This window comes from Anas platyrhynchos, chromosome 5 (genome assembly GCF_047663525.1).
Source record: "Anas platyrhynchos isolate ZD024472 breed Pekin duck chromosome 5, IASCAAS_PekinDuck_T2T, whole genome shotgun sequence".
NCBI lineage: Eukaryota > Metazoa > Chordata > Aves > Anseriformes > Anatidae > Anas > Anas platyrhynchos.
In genome coordinates, this window is record NC_092591.1 from 10,699,318 (window position 1) to 10,725,257 (window position 25,940).

Consider the following 25,940-nt stretch of genomic DNA (forward strand, 5'->3'; position numbering starts at 1 on the left):
GACATGGGTTTCAGCCATGCAAAACTTCATTCACAAGCCCATTATAAGCCCTCCCCTCATCCCAACACTACATTCAGACTACACATTCCAGGACACCAGTCATGTTACTACAAAAAAAAAAACACTTTTTGGCTACTAGACATGCATCTTAAAATGCCTAGACCCACTGCTACATCTTTACCACATGCTGGCCTCTGATTAATTGTAAAGCTCATCTCCTATGCAGCGAGAAAACAGCTGTAGTGCTGCAAAGCTGTATCAGCAGCAGCACTGATAGACCTACACTGCTCCTCAAAGCAGATGAATAAACAAAAAGGCCTACGTTCTTGGAAGAAGTTGAAGATTTGAAGAAGTTTGCAGATCTGAAGGAAGCAGTTTCCTTTCCGGGCAGTTCCTAGAGGCTTGAACAGTAAGCGTGCAGTATGACAAAGAAACAAGGGTATGTTCTTGCAACTTGGTAATTTTACAAGGTATTTGGGAAGGAATCTGTTGAAAACTGTTTCTGATCATATTAAGTCATTTTTTTTTAATACCTTAAATACAGATTTACTCTGAAAGAACCTTTTGAAAACACCTTAAGAAAAATACTTAAGTACAAACTTCAAATATCCAAAGTATGATACTGGTGCACTTTTTAGAAACAATTACATACTTAACAGGTGAAGTAGGAATGGAGCATTTCAGAAAACATTTAATATGAAACCTTTTGGAACTTCCATCAAATACAGATTTACATCATTTATCAGAATACTTTTCAGTTCAGACAACAAAGTGCACTGCCAGGTGAAAAAAATACATTTGGAGGAGTGCTTAAAACGTAGGAAGTGAAAGGATAGGTGACTCTTCACCTGAGAAAGTACAATGACTGCCCTGAAATGTCTTATTGCTATTACAAAATGGAGTTTTCATGGCAAAAACCATACCGAGCAGCACAGGCACGGGCAGAGCACTGAAAGCCAACTGAACTCCAACTGAACACCTGGAGTTCTAAAGCCATGGCAGGATACAGAATATACAGAGAATAAAATGCAAATTCAGGAATATTTACTACATTTAACAACTATGATTACCCTTTAAACTAGCATAATCAATATCAATGCTTAGGGAAAGAGGGGGGAAGTCTGCTGCCTTCACAGACTACAGGTCACAAGAACTAACTTGCAAAATATTAAGGGGTTTGCATTTTCACCTCGTGTCAAATCTGAACTGTGTACTATGAATAACTATTAGCTCACTGCAAATTTAAAATGCAAATTTCGGCTCCAGTTTAAAGCACATGTGAAGTACATGCTTAAGTGCCTCACTGAAATATAGCCATAAAACATCAATACAAAAAGTCAAGTAGATAATGCGGGATATTATCTACAGAAGTCCTTCATGAAAGAAATTGAGTATCACTAGGAAACAAAGCCTGAAGAAATCTCTTGATTCTAGTCTGCAAAAATCAAATCCAGCTCACCACAGTGATGGTTAAGAAGCGGGGACCATCCGATAGTAGCTTCATGTCCTACAGGAAGCTAGTTGGCCATCAGAGTTCATCGGGGTAGGTTTCCACACTGCATGTCACAAAAGTGACAACGGACTCCTCAGCAGAATCTAGAGACACAGCTGGCATAAAGCCATCAAAAGCAATACAACCAGAGCCAAGTGGAAGCACGCTGGAAGAGAGCTGCAAGGAAAAGTTTCAACTGCTGCTGCCTATGGCTGTAGTTTAGTACGCTGGATGTTACAACGGAGGAGATCAGTAGCAAAATTAGATTCCCACTTTTGGGTTTCAATACTGCAGACACCCAGAAAGCAATGTACTGCCACACCTGCAGCAATACCTCAGAACGGCACTGACTCGGACGTGGTGACTTGCATCAAAACATGGTTGCTGTTTGAGAGTCCTTTTGTGCTTTGTATCAGCCTGACCTAGTCTAACGTGGAGAACTTGGTCTGAAAGAAAAAGTCACTAGTCAATGTTTAGCGCACTGCATTGTTCGGTAGAGGAACTGTGGAGCAACGGAGAAATGCTCTTAGCTGCAATCAATACTCATAAACCAAAAGGACAAAGATACAATTTTAGTAGTTTAGCAGAAGCAGAAGAATGGAAGCATTTACCCAAATTTTAATGCACAAATCAACTACATTTTAAAATTTTGATTCAGACTTAAATAATAAATAGGTGGGCAAAATATAATGCAAGACTTACTCAGTAAAAGTGAACTTTTAATAATCTCATGAGCTCTACTTAGAAAACAGGACTAATAATGTTCACAACCGTAAATCCAAACCCTTCACACACTTTTTTTTTTTTTTTTTCCTTAACACAGCAGTGAACTGTAAACCTGCGTTTACTGGTTATCTCTTCAGTTATTTTAAATATTAACTCAAGTGTTTCCTCCTTGGCCATTTCAATTTTTAGCACCAAAATTAGCCCCAAAAGAGGTACTGGTACAGCTCGATGTTGTAAATGAATTGTTTACATATAATACTTTATATATTATACACACATACTGTACATTCACACGTCCACACAAACAGGAGGCATATTTAAATGAATATATTCTGTGTTTCAATTTGTTGTCAAAGACTTAGGAGCAATGGAAATAAAGCAGAAGGGGTAATATTTTACATAGTAGGCAACTTTAATGCTGTAGTGCACTTATAAAAAAGTCCAACTCTCCCTCCCAGCTCAGCAGCTTTTTTTTAATATCACTATTCAGAAGGATGCAGAAGTTATTGCCTAAATGTTATTCTATACATTTCCATTGGAATTCTCAAAAACACTTTCTAACTAATTTACAACTTAACTATTTTTCTTGTTACAGCTTTAACTCATTGGCAATTTTGGAAGCAATGTTTTTAAAAGCTATGGATGTTCCCGATATCCGCTTAAAGCGAACTCCATTCAGGGACAGTCTTGGCAGTTTACACACCTCCATCTCCCACTGTACAAGGTTTTCCGCGTGCCCATCTCCATGGACACAGAAAAGCAAGAAACGCTCTCTTTGTTCATAGTCACAATTATTGGCATCCAGGACCTTCCGGATTTCCCTCATCATGTCATTGGGATCCATGGAGCTGGTGGTTTTCATGCTCCACGTAAAACGCAGCGAGCGAGGCTTGGCTTCCTTGTTTTCATCCTTCTGATCCACAGCTACATTGCGGCTGAAAGACAGCAAGTTTTTAGTCAGCAGGGCAAGAGACTTCCCCCGAGCTGCGTGTTAGTGAAGCGAACTCACACTCAGCACACACTACTTGTACAAAAGCAGTGTCTAGGGGCTGTGAGCAGCGCCCCGTGTTCCCCACAGGTACACAAACACACAGTGAAGATAAAGCGTTAGCGTTTGGGGCTGAAACAAAGGTAAGGTTCGACTTGTGAAACAACTGGAAGTCACTGGAGTCGGGAGCATGAGGGAGGTTACCTTAGTGTGGTAAAACTACACACACCAGCTATGATTCAGTTTTAAGCTGGGTGCTGCTCAAAGCCCTGTTTCTTGGGCCATGTGGCCTGGGGCACCCAGCATTGGCTTGGTGCTAGAAGTTTCTGGAACATCAAACAGCTGCTTGTGACAAAATATTGTGACAAAACGGCGCCCAGCCCGTGTCACGGGAGCGCTGGGCCATGGGAAGCACCCACACAAACACAACGGTGACCAGCTGCTCCTCAGCATCTCCTCCTGGGCAGCAGGGTGGGGACCAAGGGCTGGAAGGGCCATGGCGCGCCTCAGCGGAGGCAACCAGCAGGAAAATGGAGCTCGGGGCCCTGCGCTGGGTCACCCGCCTGCTCACCCAGGCCCAACGCGTGCTGCCCAGCTCTGGGCTAGATGGGTTTCACTCTGAAATCACTACTTTCACAGATTTGAGGAGTTCACTGAAGACCCACCATATTGTAGGATATTGGAGTTACTTTCAACAGGGTGGAAATAGCCTGTCTTTAAGTTGGTCACTGATTTGTTTACCTACATCAGTTATTGGTATTAAAGTGATGAAGTGTTTCACCGCTAGATCTACGGAACTAAGCACCTTTGAGGCTGAAATGCAGGAGGGAAAGTTGGAAGTCACTATAAAACATCTTCACATTGTTAGCAAAGAACCTAGGTAAAAGGGTTCCTATTTTCCTACTACGGCTGCGGTTTTAAGAAAGTACAAAATATTGAGGCTGCATTTCCCAGGTCTGCCTTTTTTTTTTTTTTTTTTTAAGCTTTTTAATTTTTTTTTTATTTTTTTATTTTTTAAAGCTTTTCCCTTGGTAAGGAGAAATAAGGTTATTCAGGACAATGAAAAAGAAACGTTCCAGAAATTTCTAGTTCATAATGATTCTTCTACTTTCATTAAAATCAGTGGTTGTACAGCTAAAGAGTAAGGAGCTACATTTGGACCTTTAGGGTAAAAAATGACAGATTTACTTTAGGAATGTCTACATGCTGTCAGTCATCTCTTCAAATTTACTTGTTCCCAGGGCAAGAGATTTTAACATATTGACAATGATGCTTTAATATTTTCTGAAAACACACAACCTAATTGACCCTAAACCATGCAGTTTAGGCCTCATGTTGAACTTAAAAGTTCAGTTTACAATAAGTCAAGCTCTTTCTTAAAATATTTGGCAATGAATTTTTGGTTACATGATCCCTTCCTTCTCCCAGCATTAAGCAGACAACTATGAAAAAGTTACATAAAAAGCAATAGCAAAGTCAAAACAAAATAAATCTATCACAAAGATAACACATTTCATAATTTCACATTCTATTAGAAAGACTTCCAGTAACTATGAGAATCATAGGATTATGCTGTCAAATCCAGCTATGTGGTTTGCCAGATGTTACAAACATCAGCAAGCAAATTAAAGAGTATTCTGTTTTAAGGTTTTAATTTAATAAAGCTGCAAGAACTGGCAAAAGGGATAGGGGGAGGAACACCAACTTTTATTCAATGCTCATTTTATTTTGGAAAGCCTTTTCTACTTGAAAACAGTTGGTGGAATGAACACAAATCTGTTGATTTCTAGTATTTTTTGATATGAAGATTTGAGGAAGAGTTTAACATGAAAAATAGCTTAGCCATTTGTGATTTTGGAGATGAAAAATGTATTTTAATGTCCTTCAGCGGTTATCCCACACATCTGGAGTCTCACTAGACACCATTTACCTACAGATCTACAAGACAACAGCAAATTATAAATACTAAAATGCAAAAACACACAAGGGAAAAGGCAACATGGAAGATGAAAGTTTAGAAACAAGCCAGTCAATGCTTTAATAGCTGTTCTGCAGACAAAAATGCTTCTTTGTTTAGTTTCAAAGCCTTAAACAAAACGAAAGCTGCTGCCTGAAGCCACTGTGCCACATAATCAAGGGGAGAAAGGTTCAAACTCACCTAAGTAACATTTTAAACAAAAATTTTACCCTCACCTTGAGCCCTCAAATCTCCCGTTCCTCTCATATTCAGTCGGGAGCCTCATTGAAAAGAATGCAGAAGCAAAAGGAAGTGGGAAAGAGAAGACAAATCTTACACTACAATATACAATATCTGAATAGTTGCTCAAAGACACCGTAATCATACCAAAGTTGTGTTAAAATACAAAGCAACAAAGATGTAATGAACTTACTAGATTAGAACAAATTCAGAACAGAGCATCTTGCCGAAGTGAAGCACAGCCTATTAACTACAGTTTTTAAAAAAAACCCTAGCTACTTTTCACATTGTATGCTTTATGTGATAGAACTCATCAAATAAAGCTGAATACCTAAAAGTATAAAACATTAAACTAAAATCACAATATATTAAAATTACTTTATCATTTAATAAGTACCTGCTAAACGATAAACATCTCCTAATCATTAAGCTATTTATTAAAAAAAATGATGGTGCTTGCACACACACCAAATACCAAGGTATTAGATGTTCAAACAATACCAAACCATTTAAAAAAGAACATGCATATACATTTTAATAAAATGTTTGCAGGTAAATCTGAGATTTCTTATGCTGTGCTAGCTATTAATTCCCATGCTGATGCATCTTCTACATCCAAAAGAAAGCCTAAGCTTTCTTTTTGTACTACTTAAAGCTATGTTGCTGATCACTAACATACCAGTATCAAGGAGAATTACAGGGAAAATCATCATCTTCCTCTACGTTCCTATTATTGCAGTACCATGTCTCTACATCTCAGTGTTAATTTTGCTTATAGGGAAGCCATCTTCATAAAACTCTTAATCCATGCTACTCCAAGTTAGTACAGGGCTTCACCCAGTAAAGTAAATATATTAAAACACTTTGGCTATCAGGTGTCTAGGGACAAGAATGTAGGACAGCAAGCTTATTTTTTCATGCACATGAGATTTATATTAGGTTGTGTGAGGTGTTACGGTTTCCTCATTTTCTTCCTTTTAAGGGGTTGTGGTGAGGAAACAGGCCTTTAAGATCAGTGGAAAAGAGTGGAAAGAGTACAGTCTTGATGCAATGGAACAGACTGCAGGAGCGCACTGCAGAATGCAGTGACAGCACTTGCTGTGCAGGATATGGAGTTCAAAATCCATACTGCAATATAAATATAGGTTTTAAAAAAATGCTAGGTCACTCATCGTGTTGTTCATCACCAGAACATCCCTATTCTGTGAGGTACTGCACAGCACATGGGAAGATGCTGGTTCCTCTGCTAGGAAACGTTTTCCATTGACTAATAAAAAGCTGTAACAAGCCAAAGGGATACATAAGGAAGACAGTGAGAAGAAAACAGCTGGCAAGTCCTCAAATAAATCTAGCACTTCAAAATGTGCTTTATTGGTAGCCATTTCATCATATTTTTATATTCAAATGTTAAAATTCAACCTTCTCAAAGGGGGAATCTTCCAATTCCCCCCAGTAACACAGCAGGATGACCGACTCAAAGGCTGCAGCCCTCCCAGCGTTCCTTATTACTTGACTGCAGCCAATACTTCTATCTGATTTCTGAAACCCATGTTAACAGTTTAAAACAGCAATAGCACTGATGATCATTTAGGTATGGATATTAAGATCATGTGATACTCCACTATGGTGGATACCAGAGAATGTACAAAAAGATTGATTAGGTCTGCACACACAATCCATGAACTCATCTTCTACAACAATTTTGTAAGATTGAATTAGGAGAAGGTTGTCAGGGAGAGAACTATTACTTGTACCAACTGAACAAATCCAGCACACCTTCCAGATGCTGGAAAGAGAGGCTCTTTTTACTAGGGAAAGCTAACAAGTGAGAAGACTGCTCGACAGAGAAATTAAGAGTACTTGGACTTTAAAGTGACATTGTGTTCCTACAAAGTGTAGGCAATATCTTTAAGAGCTGCAAACATTTGCAGCTCATTTTACTTCAATTTATTTTGATTTTAAACTTGCCAAAGGTTGTAGAAAATGGGATGAAAACGAGAATTCCCAATGAGGAGTGGCCTTACTGTTACCAGCACCTGTCCAGTAAACTTTGAGGATGTTCTCGGACCTTTTTAGGTTGAATGGTTCAGGTTCTGAAACACTGTAGTCTGAATTAAAGAAATAGTATTTCCACCTGATCATGCCACCTTTAAATAATAACACTACTTCATGGGAACCTTTTTGAAAAATCTTACTAAAAGTTTTTCCGTGCATCAGGGTTCCACTCATTTAGCACCAGGAACTTGTAAGCGGTGACACTCACTGTCAAATACGAAACACCAGCCAGAGAGGGGTGCCCGTCTCTGTAAATGCTTCTTCCTTCACCAAGGAAATGGTTACAGCACAGCACTCATGCCTTGGGAACATTAACTTCCTGTGCTGCCAGCATTGTTTTGGTGGGTCTGCAGCTCAGATGCAGCCCTTAGGGCTCCTCACTGCTACCACAGTTGTCACTTCTGTAGAAACCGCAAGTTGCTGTATTACATTCCAAGTTTTCTGGTTTTGCTTTTATTGTTACATAAATTAATTTTACGGACCAAGATGCTCCTTCGTCTTGAGAATGGAACAAATATATAGAAAAGTTACATCCTCATTTGTCAGGCAATGCCTGTAACACTCTTTTATTTTTGCTATAGAGTTTCTGAAAGGCTTTCAAAAATAAGAATGTTTCTGCATGTCTGTCCTGAGTTTTATTATACTGTGTTTTCTGTTCTTTACATCTTTGTATGCTCTTTGTTAAAAATCCCACTAAACACAAAAGAGAACTGTCTAAAATGATATAGAAAAACAGCAAAGAGGGCAAGACTAAAATAACATTAATTTACGGAAATGGACAAAAGATGCTGCAGTAAAATCTAGAACACAGAAAGTGACTTTTTGCTGTCAGAAAAAAGTTAGCTTTCCACAATATGCGTATTGGCAAGCACAGTGCATATTACAAGATTTTATATATGTATATATACACACATGTATACAAATATATATATATACAAACATATATGTATATATACAAATGTATATAGTAGCTCTGTGTACCAGTTCTACACTAGTAGAACTACGTTGTTTAAAAAGGAATGACTAGATATCTACTTTTATCCAGCTCCTCAGGAATGATGCTGCAGTACTGTACACGTGGGTTACAGTAGTTCTTGCAGTATTAAAGACAGTGAGTTTAGGTAAGATTCATAGCACATGAAATAGGACAAAACTGCTAACGAATAACATTTTCAATTTATTTTTGTACCTACATACAGCATCAGGTGCAGAGGGATACAATGCACATGTAAAACAGAATTTAAAAAGCACAGCCTGGTTCTGCGTAGGTGGTGTAAGACTCTGCAAATCTCTTATTCAAAAGACAGCTGCTGCAGCTTCCATTGAATGTATTTCCACTATAGTCTAAAATTCCTGGCCAACTAAAGAGTTTTTAAAAAATAATTAGAGGTTACTGTTATTTTTTAAATCCCAAAGTTGAAGAATAGCATTCTAGTTCAGATCTGAACATTTTTCATTTTAGCATTTTTCATTTTTCTTCAGAGCAGCAGAATAACAAACTTACACGCATCCAGTTGTGGCGGTTACACAGATCACAATACTTTGTTTTAAAATGAATGCAACTACAGAGACAAAAGCTCCCTTTTACCAAGTGGTATGTGCCCTGTAGCTCTTTATGCATGATGGGTTAGAACTATTGCCTCTGCTCAGTTTCATCTCTATACTCTGTTGGATCTTTCCTTCCCTTAGCTGTCAGTTCATGCATGTTCCTTTTCTCAAGCTAGCTGTGACAGTGCCAGCCAACCCAACCAACATCAGTTCTAAACATTGGCATGTTTGAAGTGCCCTGGTAATTATAAAGTGAAATGAAATTTCTTGTTTAGTCGGGGGGTGTACCTTTAGACTACGAACTGAATAAACCCAAATTTAAGCAGCTATTAACATATCTCAGGTCTCCCTAATACTAAATATTTCCTTGAAATGGTCTGACTAATTTCAAATTAGTAGCACAAAGCCTTACAGTTTGAAAGATAAACCAATTACTTTTTTTGGGCACTGATTACCTATTTTTGATCAATATTTGGAAATTGGAAGCATCATCCTTTAAGGAGCTCCAAGGAATGATTCAACATAAATGAATATTGCTGATAAATAATGAAGATTCTGCTGCAAAATCTACACGCAGATCAAAATTGTGCAACCAACTTTAATGTTTCATAATGGATTAAAAAGACGTAACATTCCCAAATTGTAAGGCTAAATTCAATCCTTTGGGATTGAAATGTGAATTACACTTCTCAGCTTTTTCCTTTTGTTAATACATTAGTATAGACATTATACTTTGCTTGTAACTGAAGTGCTCTACTTGCACTTCAGCTGCAATTCACTTCAGCAAACGCATCCCATTTTAAAATAGTTATTTGATCTTCAGTCTTCCATACAAAACAATTCACAGCCATGCTGTGTTAGATTCACAGCCATGTTCAGTTTGCTTCCTACTATATCAACTACAGACAAAGCTTCACAATGACTTTTTTTTAATACCATAAAACAGAGAACGTAAGTTTAGCATTACTTACCTTCATTTGCTCGTAACATTATGTTTTGTTTATATTTTCATCATTGTTATCAAACACCTCATTTTTCAAACATAAGCATGCTAAAGTGTATTAGTACGAAGAACAGAATTACTTTGGTACTACCAACTCTATCAAAGAAAGAAGAATTCACAAGGCATGCTTAGCATCTTGTTATACAGGTGCCACAGATTCTTAGAAATCATCATGAGTTAATGGATTTATTCTATGCTTTCCTCTCAAGAAAGAAAGTATTTAGTTCTCAGCAGAAAGTTTAGTTTTCAGAAAACCAAGGCTAGAAAGCCAAATCTGTTGTTAATTGCAGGAGCCGCTTTTTTTAAATATAAATAAATCCTACCTTTTGATAAACCTGAATGACATGTTTCTAAAAGAAATTAAGCCAAAATAATAATTAACAAAAAGTTTTGTACAAAATAAATTGAAAAATCCATTTAGAGTGAAGCATGCAAAAAGACCTCATTTAAATGCACACTGAAATTACACTTCAATACATTCTAAGATTAGGCACATAATTTAAGGTCTAAAGACTCTGAATATTTTTTTTAGCATGAATATTTCCAAACTTATTTTTTTTCTAGGAAATGCATCACCAGTAGTTATTATATGCTAACATACGTACTGGTTTCAAAATACCTTACAACTGAAAATGTGCAAAGTTACAGAAAAACGTGTTTGGATTTTCCTCACATAATTCAAATAGAAAGTAAAATCAGTAGCTCCAACTATTATTGGACCTTGAGTACTTTCAAAGTTAGATTTCTTCCTTCCTTCCTAACACTGTCATCCATGTTGTGCTAAAAACTGCCTTAAATATTTAGCTAATTCAGTGAGAGAAGCTGTAACTGTTGCCTACACCAGAACATACGTAGTTAATAAGCAGAATGATTCTGATCACCCATAGAGGAAACTAGAATCAAATAACATTTTTTTTTAATTTAAGATAAGAAATGTAACTGTGTATACTTTGATGGGACTGTCCATTTCCCAAGTTCTTTGTACCTACTATAACAGAGCACCAACTGCAAGAGGTCCTCCAAATGCAAACTTAACCATCTGTGGCAGTGCTATTGTGTTATAATTGCATGTTATTTAATCAAGTCCAGATGGAATTTAAACTATTGCTACAGTACTGGGGGAAAAACTTTTTAAAGCAAACCACACTGCACTGCAGAAGTTGAAAATCAGAGGTAATGATAGAAGTTTGACTGCTGTCTAAACGAGTGCGTCACTCTGAATGACAAATACTGTGTTCCAGCAGCACAAGTAAAAAGCTTGCATGTTCACAGTTTGAGTGTCCACATTGGGAATGTCAGATGGAAAATTAAGTAAGGGTATTACAAACAAAAGTATAGAGGGAAAGACGTGCCAAAAGGATGCATTTGATTAAGACTTGACAAAAAGCATAAGGCTTTATGGAAAAAAATGAATTTAATCTTTTATCTCTAAAGAGAAAAAAAAAAAAAAGCAACTTCCTACAGTGCATTATTTCCCAGAAAAGCGCTTGCTGAGAATGCTGAGTAGCATAAAACATTTACCAAAGGGCTAGGCTGCCCTTTTTCACAGAACTAGAACTTCCCCTTGCCTTTTTTTTTTTTTTAATAAATTAATTCCCTAAATTGAAATCAGTCGGTTGTGAAAAATTGGAAGTTTGGCTTAACATTATTTTGTAGAAATGGGAGACTAGGAAGAGGATGCTGGGGGGAGGTAATGTACAGTCACAGAATGTACAGGAGGGAAATGGCCTGATGCCAATATGATAAGCCTAAAATAAATGCAAGCATACCAGGATCAGAATGATGCATTTCAAAAGTTTCACATGGTGAGGAGGGTATAAAAATATGGAGATTATCTTAAAACAAAAGATAAGAAACTTCTGCAAACACAAATTGTGGATATCTGAGTGGTCTCAAGCATGTGATATATGAATCCTGCAGGTTATAAATATGTAAGGAAAATAGGTGTTTTTTCCCAGCTTGTGGTCTCACCCCGACTATTTTAGTGCTTGTGGGAGCTAATGAAATCATACATATGTGAAACCAAGAATCCAATTAGAATAAAAACTGTCAGGAATAAGCAGCTGCTTAAGCCAAGCCTTGGCTAGCCCAACACATCTTCACACCAAAACCAGAACCTGCAATGAACTAAATGTCAAAATAGAATTAAATCTTTCGAGGCCTGACCAGACTGCTGCCTAGATGGAAACTGTAGTACTGCCATTACTTTAGGATGACCTACACTAGTACTGCTGCCAAAAGAAATTGCTGTCTCTTGCCCCCATCCTTTCACCTCTGATATTTCTACCTGTGAGGAACATCAATAACCTGAGACTGGGAGAAACAGCCAGAGCTTCTAACACATTAATTATCAAGACTGGGATCCTAGTTTATACATTCTACTGAAAGACTATACAGACAGAGTGAGCAGCTTTTGAACTGAGCTGCAGTATTTCAGCTCTGCAACATTTGTACCCCAGACGTGAGGATTATGAGCCCAGCATAATCAGCACAGACCAAGCTGTCTCGGTTTTTAGCAATTGAATCAAGTGGTATAAAACCAAATGGCTTTCTGTAACTTAAAAGAACTGAAAAAAAAAAAACAAACACATAGGCAGGTGCATTTTAAGTTGCAGATACATAGTCAGGCTGTTGACCAGGGAACGTGGCCAAAACAACCTAATGAGCTACTTGGTAATTTCTACTATCTGACAAAAAGAGAAGTTTCTGGATAGCATTACTGCTTGAAATCACTTACCTTCTTGTTAGTTTCGAAGTTAGTTTGCTAAAGAGATTAGTGGAACCCCTGGTTCGAGTCTGAGAGAGCGGCGTCGCCTCGTGGGACAGACTGGGGGAGGCCGGGGGTCCATTGTAGGTAGCAGTGCGACGCTCCCTGAGCTGGCCGTGGAAAGTGCTCCGACTAGCCGTTCCTCTGGGGAAACGAATACGATCAGGTGTGGTTGCACTGCTTATGCTGTGAGTTGAAGCAACAGGAGTTCTTTGATCGGGAATAGTGCTAGAGCAGAAAACAAAAAGACAACGCTAGAACTTCTTTACGGAAGCACGGCTGATTTGCAGGAAACACAAAACACTAAGTTCTACAGTAAAGCATAAGCAGACACTTTTTTATAGGCCAGGGTTGGAAATATCAACACTATTACAGCACTGTATGGAATCAAAATTCGTAAGTTAGGATTAAAAGGCTGTCGAAACAGAAACCTACATAGGCAGAAAAATGCAACACAAGTATCCTGGAAAAGACCAGATAAACTAGGCATACAGTGTTTCACTGAGAAGACTGATAAAAGAATAGATGAGCCAAGTTTCCTTCCAGGAAAGAGAAGCAATGGATAACTTTAGTACCTCTCCCTCCACAATCTATCCATCTTTGAAAAACTTGCTAATTTGAAAATATCCTACAGAAAATTGTCTACATGCGAACGGTTCCAAGTAGTGAAGTCCTTCAGAATACACAGATTACAGTCTCCCAACAAACTTTGTCAATAGGGCATGTCCAATACTCCTAACGCTAAAAAAAATAACGTTCATTATTGCAGGATTATGTCACAGACAGCCTGACACACCACAAGACAAATGTAAACGAGACTAGAAATGAGGAAACACACATCTTGTGGGCAATATATACTAGAACACTCTAGGACTAAAATTCCACAGCACAAAGTTAAGAAGCAGTGGGTATAAGTTAGTTTCACAACGATTTCAGGTTCTTACATAGGCCTGAAGTTATCTGCGCCATTGTCTATTGGAGGCAACATCATCTTCGTGTGCACAGAGGCTGACATGGACATCGACTTCTGATGTCGCAGCCGAACACTGGAGAAGGATGTAGTACAAACTGAAGCAGGGCTAGCTGCGTAAGCGAACATTTCTGTCAGGCTGTGAGGGGGTTTGGGTTCAGGCAGAGGCAGAAAGAAGAGCGTGATGGACCAACAACAAACTACTGCATAGAAAAAAAAGCAAACTTTTCCTTCTATTAACCAGTTTGTGAAAGAACATGAACTCTACTGGCCATCTTACATGTACACAGCAGTAACTACCCTAAGCTCCTCTCAGAAAGCATCCTTACTATACATAGCACTTGACATCTATGAAGTGATAATTCTCGTATCAATAGCATTAGTTAGCAGTGCCACCCTCCTTAGCTGGGCAAGTGTACAGAACCTGAACAACCCACTGCTCTGAGCTCATGCACAAGTATATTTTATTACTAATGTAATTTGTATTGGTCTCAACATTAAAGAAATGCATTAAAAAAAACCACCGAGTGCATTTTCCAAAATTGACCAAAGATAGCTCTATTACTGCAGTGAAATAATCTGTTTCCAGAAAGTATCCATGTTTAGAGAAATCAATGCAAGTCGGACAAGTATTCACATCTTGATCTACAACTAACAGCTCAGACACTTCATGGGCACAACCAAGAACAGTATCATGACATTTAACAAGTCCAGAGATGTCCAAACAAAAAAGCTACTATTAATCAACCTGCACGTATAAAGAAATGAGTAGCTCTTGTTCTCTGAAGGAAAAGGTACGACTGTTGAAGAGCATCTCATTGGTTGGCTATGAACCCTGAATTCCTCAAGTTAACATTCAGGATTTGAAGGAAGGTCTACAGTGCTGGCCAGTGATCTGTCAGCCTTATAACATGCTAAAATAGAAACATTCAATGTTTTTCTTACTTTGCGCCAAAGCACTCTTTGCAGCCTTCACATTATCTAGTAATAAAGGGGATGAGAGAAACCTGAGAGGCCACATGAGGTATCACACAAAGGGCTACATCATATCATACGTCTTAAGTTTGCTTTAAGAGTAAGTCAGTTATAACTTCAAAATGTTGTTTGAGGTTAAGAAATCAGTAATTGTCAGCGCATTTCATGACACTGCACGTTCACTTACAAGTTACTTCACAGCTACACACTCTGAAATTCAAGTCCTGTTGTTGCATTCTGGTAATTTGGAGAGGAGAATGCTAGTCCAGCTGTATCAGCTGACCCATTTCTTGGACCTAGTTCTCAAATTGCTAAGTAGAAAATACCTCAGAATTCAGACATCAGAACTCCTTGCTAAAACAGTTAACAAAATGTGCTCCCTCTTGCAGATCCTGAAGAAGTTAAAACACAAGAACTTCATCTGAGTCATGCCTGCATCTCTTTGCACTGTTGAATCCAGCAAGATGCCAGCTACAATCACTGCTAAAACCAGGTTTGCAAAACAGTCCAGCTTTTACATTGTACCAAGGTATTACAAAATTCCAAGGAAATGGACATTCATCCCAAAAGCAATACCCCAAAGTAATCCTCAAATATATGGTCACCAGCCACTCAAGCATTTCACAATTATAGTTCCTTTCCTACCAGTCTGTTGCAAAGGACAAAGGAGAAAGAATCTAGTTTTACAACACATTAAACCCAAGTTTTACCTCGCCTTAGATACCTTTAGTCATCTACCTCCAAAGATGTGGTAACTCAAGGTATCAATAAGGTACCAGAGCACATACTAAATCATGAAAGTTCCTTCTCTGAAGCTTTGCTGGAGATCAACTTCCTTGGATTACCAGCCTGGGATCGTAGAAACAGGAAGCTAAATTCATCAATTAACACTAAGGCTTATTAAAATTTGAGGCTGTTGTAAATCATTTGTGTTACAAATGATTTAAAGCAATTGCCTATCATTATGAAGAGCATTTAATGAGTCCCCAAGTGCATTAATTAATGCTTAGGCTTTGGAGGAGAGCCAAGAGTCATCTCCAGCAGAATACCTGTGTCAGCCACACAATGTGTTGAAGATGGGATGTGAAATTAAAAACCCTTTTCTATTAGTCTGGCATGGGGTCTTCAAGATTGCTTTCTTGATCATCAGCTCCACTAACTGACTACCAATTCTTGAAAGTTTCCATACCTCCAAAACCAGCACCTTCTCTGAATTCAGTGTGTAAACTAAAAACAGAACATTTTATTACTTTTTCTACAGAAAGACTGGAGACTAAATCTGTGCATCTTGCCTTTTTAAAGCAGGTCTCCCAAGTTTTAATTGGGTCACTGTCAGCATCTAGCTACAGAAAATCAAAAATCCAATCTGCAACAAACGATTTAAAGTAATTACTCTTGCCTTTAACATTTGCTACCAACAGACATTTCAAAAGCACAGAAAGTAATTTTAACAAGACCTTTTAACAAGCCTAGAATCTACTTCAGATCTTGCTTCACAGAGAAAAAAAAAACATTACAAGTTTCTAAAGTTACTTTTTACCAAATTGAGAGAAAAATATTGATATTACAAAAACACACCTGAAGAAAGGCAGAATTCATTCTGAAGAGCCAGTCCCATCAATAGCCATGTTTGCTTAACCTGCATTAAAGGTCTGCATTTCATGTGATCAGTCAAGCCTTCGCCCAGTTACAGCAACAAAATACATTCAGCTTTAATTCTGCAAACCTCTACAAGAACTCTGAAACTGTGCCGAAATGAACATGCAGTTTAACATTGAAGCATTTCAGACAATGAGAAGTCTCCAACTCTAAAGCAATTAGCAATACAGTCTCCACTTATCTTCTTTAACACACTATAAAGAGTCAAGAAAGTAGTAAGCAATAACATGGGATAAAAGTTGTGTTTTCTTTTTTTTCCTGATAGCCAAAATGTAAATGCTCAGACATTTTAAGTGATCCAAACAGAGGTAGAGTTTGCAAGATGAGCAAATGATGTTTTGATACCATTTATCGTATTGACAATAAAAGGTAAGTTACATAAGGATAACCAATTATAGAACTAGAATAGAACACATTTGCCAAGTACACAATGTAAACTCTGAACTTCAAACCATTATATGACAAACTAGAGAGGCAGAAGTTTGCTGAGAAAGTCAAGGCTGGGGAAAAAAAACAACTCCACAAGACAACTCCTTAGCAGTATGACGTTATTCCTAAATTAAGACCATACCTGATTCTCAAGCATTCCTAGTAAATAATAACTTAGAAGAAATATAATAAAGAAATCGTCAAGATATTGCAAAGATATTAGTTGGTGAACAAAAATGTTGTTAACAAACCAAGAAATCAAGTAATCAAATCTGATCAAAACTATTCTGGACAAAAAGAAAAGAAAAAAGGAAAGAAAAAAAGCTATTAACATTTCAAATGAAATAAAGGATGGTGAACTTCAATCTAAACAAACTTGGTAACATTAACAAGGACTAACCAATGAAGTCTGAGACAGACACACTAAGAGACAGTACCAAATAGCTGTGCTGTACTTCACAAGACAGTTGACTGTGGGCCCAGCTGGCCAGCTAAGACTTTTGGCACTCTTCAAAACTAGGAGGAAGAGAGAGGGTCAAAATCATGTTCTTTACCCTAGGCTCCAGAGGTCAAACAAGGGACAAACTTTCCATTCAACATCACAACTTCATCACTCTTCCTAATATGCTTTTGGAAAAAAAGGGAAAAAATATGTGCAAAAAATTGCAAATCTTTCACCAAATTCAAAAGAAGCTAGAAGAAAAAAAGTATTTTCTTCCCATGCTTTATTATGTAACATAAAATTATGAAGGGGCAGGGAAAACTCTGGGGAGTAGTGGAGAAGGCGTACATTCCTCCAAGCTTAAGCATTTTTGTTAAGTACTAGCTATCTTAGTGCTCTCCTGGCAACAGTCAACTACTCAATTGTAACCAGCTTTTGACACCAGCAAAAATTCTGTGAAGAACAGTTGGCTGTAACTTAAAGCAGTTCTGCCACCCAGCAAATTCGGTGGTATTCTCCACAAGCGTTACTCTACAGCTAATGTCTATGAGCTGCAATATCTACTTTTTGCAGCTTCCCTCAGTCCTTGGTACACAGGAAAGGATGGCACCAGTGGTGGCTGTGGTGCTAACACTGGAGTTAGATGACTCCAATTTCACTACATGCTCTAGTCAGGTTTTCAAAGAAGTAACAGTAAACACATTGTTCCTCTCCGTTTCCACTCAGAACATGGAGACATCAATGTTTTCCTTCTCAATATGAGTTCTGTAAATACTAGGAAGCACTTAGACTTCAAGAATATCACTACTGAACATTATCAGTTCAATATAATGGCCTATCACTGTTTCATCTTTGCTTAAGAAAATTGACTTTTTCCTTGCGACTTTACAGGGGGAAAAATAAATTCCAAATAATCACAACTGCAAGCAAAGTTTGGAGTGAAATGTAAAAACAGAATGGCCCAGCAGAGATATACTTTGTAGCTTGACACTAAATAAACCTCTTCTGCAAGCTTATGTTGTTTGACCACAGGAGTTAACCACTCACTTCAGATGATGGCTGTACAAATACGAAATGTATTTAACCAAGCATTAGGATCTTCATTCTGTGTATAAAGACTGCATGAGTTAAGCATAGGAAAAAACATACTTACAGGTGATCCATAACCAAAGATCTATACTCACCTTTAGGAATTACTCTAGAATATTATTGATTTTTAAATTAGGCATTACAATATTTTGGAAATGTGAAGACAAGGGACGTACACCATAGGAAGACATTTCATATACCTGTTCTCCTTGCCATTTTGTATCACTGAATGCCTATCAGCAGTGGTTCTTTCACTACAAACATATGTGTTGCGCCGTGTCATTGCTCCAGGGGCAGTATTATTCTACAATTAAAAAACATAGGCTTGTTACTCCCTGCAAAAAGGCTTTTCTAGTGTTAATACTACATATAATTTAAGGCTGTTTTACTTCATGCTACTTCTACAGAGTTATAAAACTTGCAATCACTCAGTAACTAGTTAATATACGAACACCTTCCAGTATTTTTAAAGAATAATGCAATAAAAAAAAATCAAGTTGCTCTTGTATTTCATGTTGATGGCTCAAAATCAGTATAGCTTAAAGTTTTTAATTACCAATGTTCTGAATTACAAATTCTCAGCATGTATATCATTCATCCACATCTGGAGAGTCTATTTCTTTATAGCCTATTTTTGAAATACTTTACCACTTGTAGATTGTGGAATTTCCCTTTAAGTTATGATCATACCCTTAAACAAGATAGCAAAAGTGAAGGCTTAAGAAACAGATATGGTAAAATTCAGTGGGAAAGCAAACACAGACTTTTAAATATTAAAATACTATAGAACACTTGACAAGTTTTGAAAAACAGGGAAGAGTAAGTCAAATTAAAAGAGACAAATTGCAGAGAATTTTAATAAGACATTGTAAAAATATACATGTAAATACGAGCATAGGACATTGAGGACAAGAGAACCAGGGGAATTTAAGCTACAGACCTTATTTTATAGGGGAGAAAAGAAATAGAATTACTTTGCCTCTGTCTTTACAGAGAAAGAGGGTGGAGATATGCCCAAGTTGGCGGTCAATTTTCCAGGAACGACTGAGAAGCTAGGTAATTCACAGATAACAGAATTATAAAATGTTAGATGCAATTACTGTAGGAAAAGTATGGTGGTCCAGATAAACATGCACCCCCAGGTTGTAGAGGAAGTAAAAGCTGGCAAGCCGTCTATTTTTTCCCCACCCCAAGAACATAACACAATAAACTGCATATGGTTGGAAAGTAGAAAAAACCTTTAGAAATTTTCTTAAAGAAAAGGATCACGGGGCAAAGCAGGAAGCAAAATAGGATATTAACTTTAAACATCACTGCTGGGGAACATCTTGGAGGCTAGCTTAAGGGAACGACTGGTCAGCACCTGGATAAGCACATATTGAGTAAGGATGGCCACTAAGAGTCAGGCAGGGGACTTCATGCTCAACTAACCTTTTGGAGTTCTTTGAAGAATTACTGCTATGATAGGCAAGGAAAATTCAATGGACTTTTAAAATAGCATTAAGAAAACATGTCACAAACTGGTTACATTACAGCATTGTGGAAGGAAGGATAAAAAAAAAGGGAAAAGGTAGTTCAAGCACAGGAGAGTAGCCAAACCTTTTTTTGTTTCCAAACCTGAAATAAAACTGTTAACTGGAATATTCTTAACAACAAGCAAAAGCTCCTCCTGTGCCTTCAATACACACAGCTTTTGCTGCCTTAAGGCAAAATATTGGCTATACAGTCAGTGAGTCTCAAGTAGCACAATTCCTGAGTCGCGGATTTAGGAATGAAGTCATCTTGTCTATTTAAAAGACAGACAACTTCTTAAATGTCTTTGCACGAATGTACAAACAGAAATGAAAAAGTGAACTGCGCAGTCTCCTGGCATTAAAAAGTACTAAGAGCATGAAGAATATTTTAGATTAGCAGAACTGAGCACTTACCCAGCTCTTTTTCTAGTCTTTGCCTGTGTTCTAAGACAGAAGTATCAGGATACTTTTTGTTGTCTGGCTCAGATTTCAGAGGTTGTGATAGGAGATCTAAGCATTTCGAGCTTTCAAATTTCAGTTTTAGCAACAATACAGTCTTGGTATAGGAGCCTTTACACTTTTCAGTGTACGACCTTTTATGATTTGATTTAGGCAGCTCTTCAGCTGTGACATTCTTTTTAATTATTTTATTTTTTTTTATGTTCAGCCAGTCTGTAGATTACTGATCTCTGGACATGACTAACTCGCACAGGTGCACAGAACAGGACGCCTGAAACTGGTGTCAACAGCATCACACACACTGATGGAATGACAAGACAGAATTGAGCTAAGTTCATCCTCGTGGCATTGGGTGCCTTCTTTTCAGGAGGTGATGACAGTGCAAAGGTGCATTTTAAGGCTTCTGCGCACATATACAAAGTCCCATCACAGCATAAAGGATGAATTTGTGGTACAAAGTCCTCCTCTCTTCCTAGAGTAAGTTTTATGCTTACTGTTTAGACGGGCGATTTTCACATTAGGAGACAGCAAGATGAGGACTGATGAAAAATTTTCAGAGTCAGCTTCTGACTTAAAACAAGGAATCAATCTACTTACTTAAGAGCACTACTATGGCTTTTGGCCTAAATCATTTTCCAAACATGCCATCCATTCTTTCTCTCTAGTTTTTTACGCTAAGGGTTCTGGGACAAACTTATTACAAGCACTGATGAAAAACCTGAAGCTGAGAGTGATAAACAAGCAATTATTAGTTGCTGCTAACTATGCCTCTTCTGTAGCAGGACTTCATTACTAACTTGTTATTTGCCAAGTAAACCTGAAGCTGTCTCACACACATTTGTTCAGCTTGCAGAACTATTTAGTTTGCAAGAGTTCACATGCTCTTTCGACTTCCAAAGTACATCTTGGAGTCTCAAACTCCAATACCAGACTTAGTTATCAGCTCTACAAGCATAATTCTTATCCTTAAGTGCATGCCTGTAAGCTTTGTTGTTAAATGAGTAGCACGCAGCTGGCTGAAGGTCCTAACAACTCAAAAGAGAACACGAGTCTCTAGTGCAGACCAGTTCCACTACTTTTGCAGTATCTGTCAAAGTAATAATTACTTTTAAACATGGTATTTTGCTGTCTCTTCAGTGATTTTCTGATCATATTACTGATTTTTGGACATAAACGCCTGGTAAGAACACCTGTTCTCTCCACCTCGGAATACTTTTGTTTCCTACATCAGGACAATGTGGTACCTCTAACATCCTTCTTCCTTCTAGATTCATACTAATATTATTACAAACAGAGCTCTCTAATCAGTTTTAGAAATTGTGTAAAAAAATCAGTGCTCCCCTCCATCCCCAACAGCCAAAAAGGAAAAGACTAATCCCTAACAGAGGAGGGGGAAAGAAAAAAAAAGTAAAAAGGTGTTTGCATAGTGACATGAAGAGCTGAAAATAGGGACAATTTTAACCACCAAGTGACATCAATAGTCTGGTTACATGTTCAGTTTTGTTCAGTTTGTAGTACTGCTTGTACAAGATCAGAGTTGCACACAGAAGACCTAAGTATCCTATTACTGTGAGCTCAAATTTTGCTTCCATTACAGTAGTATTAAGTTGGAAATAAAACAACTGGAATAAATCCCCAGGATTTGGGAGTGCTGTAACAGAGCAGATCAAAATATTGAAGATGCTAAATGTAAAACATATCACAACTGTGAGGCAAAGCTCTTGACTAAGACATCAGATAATACTGAGTGAGGTCCAGTTTGACTGTCCTACAATTTTGGGACTTGATAGCCAAGAACTGCCATGGAAGAAGAAACAATCTGAACGGTTTCTAGACTGATCAAAAACCAGGAAGGGCAGGGGACCAGAAAAATCAGAAGAGGATCCACCCAAATCATGAGCTCTGGTTCACATTTATAAAGAGCTGATGCAGTAGAAGGCACATCTTCCTAAGGAATCTCTGACTGAGATCCTCCAGCCAAGTCACTTTCAGCCACTGATCCAATTGACAATATGTAGCCAAAACGAAGGAAAACAAGAAAATCTTATTTCATTTCTATCACTTCATACTGTCAAAAAATCTCCGAGCTCACAAAGTTCTGTTTTCCTTTTGTTGTAACTAATGATTGATGCTGAGTATATGACCAAATAAGAGAGCTTTGTGGAATAACAACTTAAAAAAATCACTCCATAGTGAATTGAATAAAGGACTGGGAAGTTACTTCTGAAAAGAAGGAAATCTTCCAATACAAAATCTCAAAGTTTTAGAAACTAAATGTTACAGAACTCAAGCCATTATTATATGAAAACACGTTTCCAATTTTGCTGTGTGGAGAGGCACCACAAAGTACACAAGTTAAAGCCAAACTGAACAAGGATTTTCCAGATTTTTCCCTTCCACCTACTATCTGACTCTGTAAATTCATTAGTTATGCATCTTAGGGTGGTTTTTGTTGTTGTTTGGTAATGGAGGAAAGCCCATAAGGACAAAGTCAGACACTGTGCTTTTAAGCAAAGGTTGAAAGACACCCTTTGAAGTTTTTAGAGAGACATCTATTTGAAAATCTCAATATATGTAACTATGACTCGGAACAGCCTGTTTGAGAACAAAGATGAACTGGCTCCTTAAACATATGAAACAGGATAATACAAACAGGGAGTTCATTCTTCTGTACAAAAGGCCACAAAAGAGTAATTGGGGATATCAAAAATACCGCAATACATACTAAGTTTCAGGAGACAGCCTGGTTAAATTTCTTTTTTTTTTATATATGTGTTTTTGTTTTTATTTTAATAAGTAAACTATTACTGCTCACTAATAGCTGCTAGTGCTAATTACTAATACCTACTAATTACTTCAGGAATATTAACAGATAACTTTTAACAGATAACTTGTGTAGCTGACTGATGAGGGAAGAAAAAGGCAAGACTCTGAAGAGTATGAGACACCTACATTTACATCAGATGAAGAGTAAAGCCAACACCACTGATAAATCACAGGTTTAGCACTTCCCCCCCTTCAAAATAAGTGTTTAATGGTTTTGATAAGTAAGTGCTTCTACTTACACTAGGAACAGCCGAACTTTTCTTACGTTCAGGAATATCAGCCTTATTTGGATTGCTGGCATTTCCAAGCATTGGGCTAGCTGGTGCAATTCCTCTTCCAGCAACAGCACTACTGCTAGATTTTCTTGATTGAATTCCTTCCTCTTTGAGGTCACTGTCTGTAGTGCTAGTCTGGCTTCTTTTGGGATATGCCACTACTGGGGGGATGGATGGTCCAGCTTAAAAAGCAAACAAAAGAAACAGAAAACGGATTTTTCTTCTCAAGTCTAGTTGATATTTTTCCCTATTAGGGAAATTTATTCACACACCTAAGGATCAAAATAATGAACACTGGAAATCAAAGTTGAAAAAAGGTCATTGTTCTTGAAATTATTAAAATATGCACATTTTAGAAGACAGTAAAATATTGTGAAAAGAAAAAAAAAATCAAACGTTTATTTGTATCTTCATGTTTGCCTTTGCTCTTTGAAGGGGAACCTGAAACAAGCTTTCACCCCCTCCCCTCACACTTCTTTTTTTTTTTTTTAATTCAGATCTGACATATTTGAAATTCTAGTTACCTCTGGTAGGGCCTTCCTTTGTATTATAGTTCAAAGATATGCAACACTTCAGTTTGCTAAAGGCAGGGAGGGCCATAATAGAAAACTATTTAAATTTATTAGGTGAAGATATTATTTGATTTCAATGGAAGAATTAAGAATTTCATGGAGTCTTTTGGTGTTTGAGTATTGACACTGTTTTAGCTTGGTAGAAAAAAACAACACTGAATAATCACCTTAAAGACACTTAACAGGTAATTGACTCATTCAAGTCTGATGACCCTTTGCTAGCACAAACCTGGCACACACAAGCTAGTATCTAATAAAAATGGAGTTTTGAGACATGTACCTGGAGATGCAACCCCGTACTACCAGCAGTACAAATGGCCTGGATGCTGTGTTCTTAGAACAGCCCAGAAATGGCTTCGGTTTGCCACAAACCTCCCCAGGCATGCCAGGAGCAACTGCCCCAAACTCCCACTTGCATAAATAGGTTCCTAGACACTAGGAAAAAAAGCCTGTGTGGATGTCAGGATTTTGTTTTCTTCTGTTTTCCCAATTGCATTTCCTCAGAGGAGGATACATCAAGCTGCATTAACTCTCTAGTTAGTATTTTCAGTAACAGCTAATCAAGAACATGCACGTGTGTGTACACACACATACATTACATGTATGTAAAAATGAAAGACAGGATCACAAAACACAGTAACTGTCATCCTAAGGGACTCCCCAGGAAAAGCAACCTCTGAATGCACTACGGCTATTTACGAGTAGACCAAATGGAGACTCTTTCTATGAGGTAGTGTCTAGGCAGGAAGATGTTTAAGATATTTAGAAAACCCTAAGCACAGTCTTGCACACTCACAAAGCAGAAGGGTTCTAAGTTTGTCTGAGTCACGGATCTTTAGAAATTTAATTTTTGCAGGACAATCAAATGATGCTATCCTCAGGAAACAGGAAACAAGAAATATTGGCAAACTGGCATTTCTACAAGTTTTAGATGCAAGCTGACCTACTAGCGTCAACAGAAAACAAAAGCTGACCAGGCATACAAGCGTATGGGGGAGGAGTGCTGTGCTTTTCATTAAAAAGGCTGTTGCAAGATTCTCTTCAATTTGTGTAACAAGATGCCCAGGATGGTCAGGAATGCAAGGGAAGACACAAGGCAAAACACAAAAATTAAGTTGACGTACTCAGCATTCCTCTAGAAGCTATTTTGGAAGGCTTTCTAACAAAACTGATTTTAAAAAATATTACTTACTCAATAAATTATTTAATCACCATGCTGTAAACTACACTGTCATCCTTCTCCTTACCTTTGGGGGATGGAGACAATTTCAGAAACCAAACATGACCAGCAGTCACCATATGCCACAACACCATAAATGAGAATTGCTCACCGTGATCGCTGTACCGCCGCTGCTTCTGGCTAGAAGATATGCTTCTCTGAACTTTGTGATGAGGAGATTGTCCAGTGCTATTATTTAGATCACTACTTGGCCTAACTTTGGCAAGTGAAAGATTGCTGCTGGAGCTTGAATCACTTGCATCCAACTACAATACAAATATTAAAACGAGGAGTTCAGACAAAACAGATTAAACATCCACCAACATGCCTCTACTATGTAAGAAATTTTGTGATTGAGAGACGTTGCATAGGAGCCCAGGCATCAGTGCCTCACTATGCTAACTCCAACTTCTCTTAAATTATTTGTAACAGTCTTATGTGAAGCTTTATGTGAAGCTCAGCAGAATTTGAAGTTCCTGAAAGGACAGTCAGATACAGAAAATCTATCTTTATACTTCCCATCCTCTCTCCTCAGTTCTGTAAGATTTTAACATGAAGAGAGAATACACTCAGTATCAAGATACCACACCACCTCCTCCAGCAGAGGAACCAAGAACAATTTACTGATGCCTAGTCCTCTCAGCATCAAGTGGAAAAGTAGTCTACAATGCAAGAATGTTTTTAGGGTGATCAGTCCTATTCTTCAGTTCTCTTAAAATATTTGTAACTGGCACA

The 25,940-nt window shown here is 37.8% G+C and overlaps 1 protein-coding gene across 14 annotated transcripts in view; it reads right to left on the minus strand.

The window, feature by feature from the left end:
* Nucleotides 1-2,194: 2,194 nt before the first annotated feature.
* The window catches only part of MARK3 (microtubule affinity regulating kinase 3), a 61,909-nt gene continuing 38,163 nt past the window's right edge, over nt 2,195-25,940 (minus strand). For 5 of the 14 annotated variants that reach the window (XM_038179240.2, XM_038179245.2, XM_038179244.2 and 2 more), the window contains 8 exons: nt 25,318-25,471; nt 23,379-23,596; nt 18,541-18,644; nt 13,721-13,885; nt 12,747-13,004; nt 10,333-10,359; nt 5,400-5,444; nt 2,195-3,153 (listed from right to left, as the gene is read on the minus strand). In XM_038179240.2, the coding sequence (XP_038035168.1) occupies nt 2,808-3,153; nt 5,400-5,444; nt 10,333-10,359; nt 12,747-13,004; nt 13,721-13,885; nt 18,541-18,644; nt 23,379-23,596; nt 25,318-25,471 (1,317 nt within the window). In that variant the 3' untranslated portion in view covers nt 2,195-2,807. The remainder of the gene's footprint in view (nt 3,154-5,399; nt 5,445-10,332; nt 10,360-12,746; nt 13,005-13,720; nt 13,886-18,540; nt 18,645-23,378; nt 23,597-25,317; nt 25,472-25,940) is intronic. The other 9 variants (XM_038179252.2, XM_072038247.1, XM_038179246.2 and 6 more) reach the window with 8 other exon arrangements.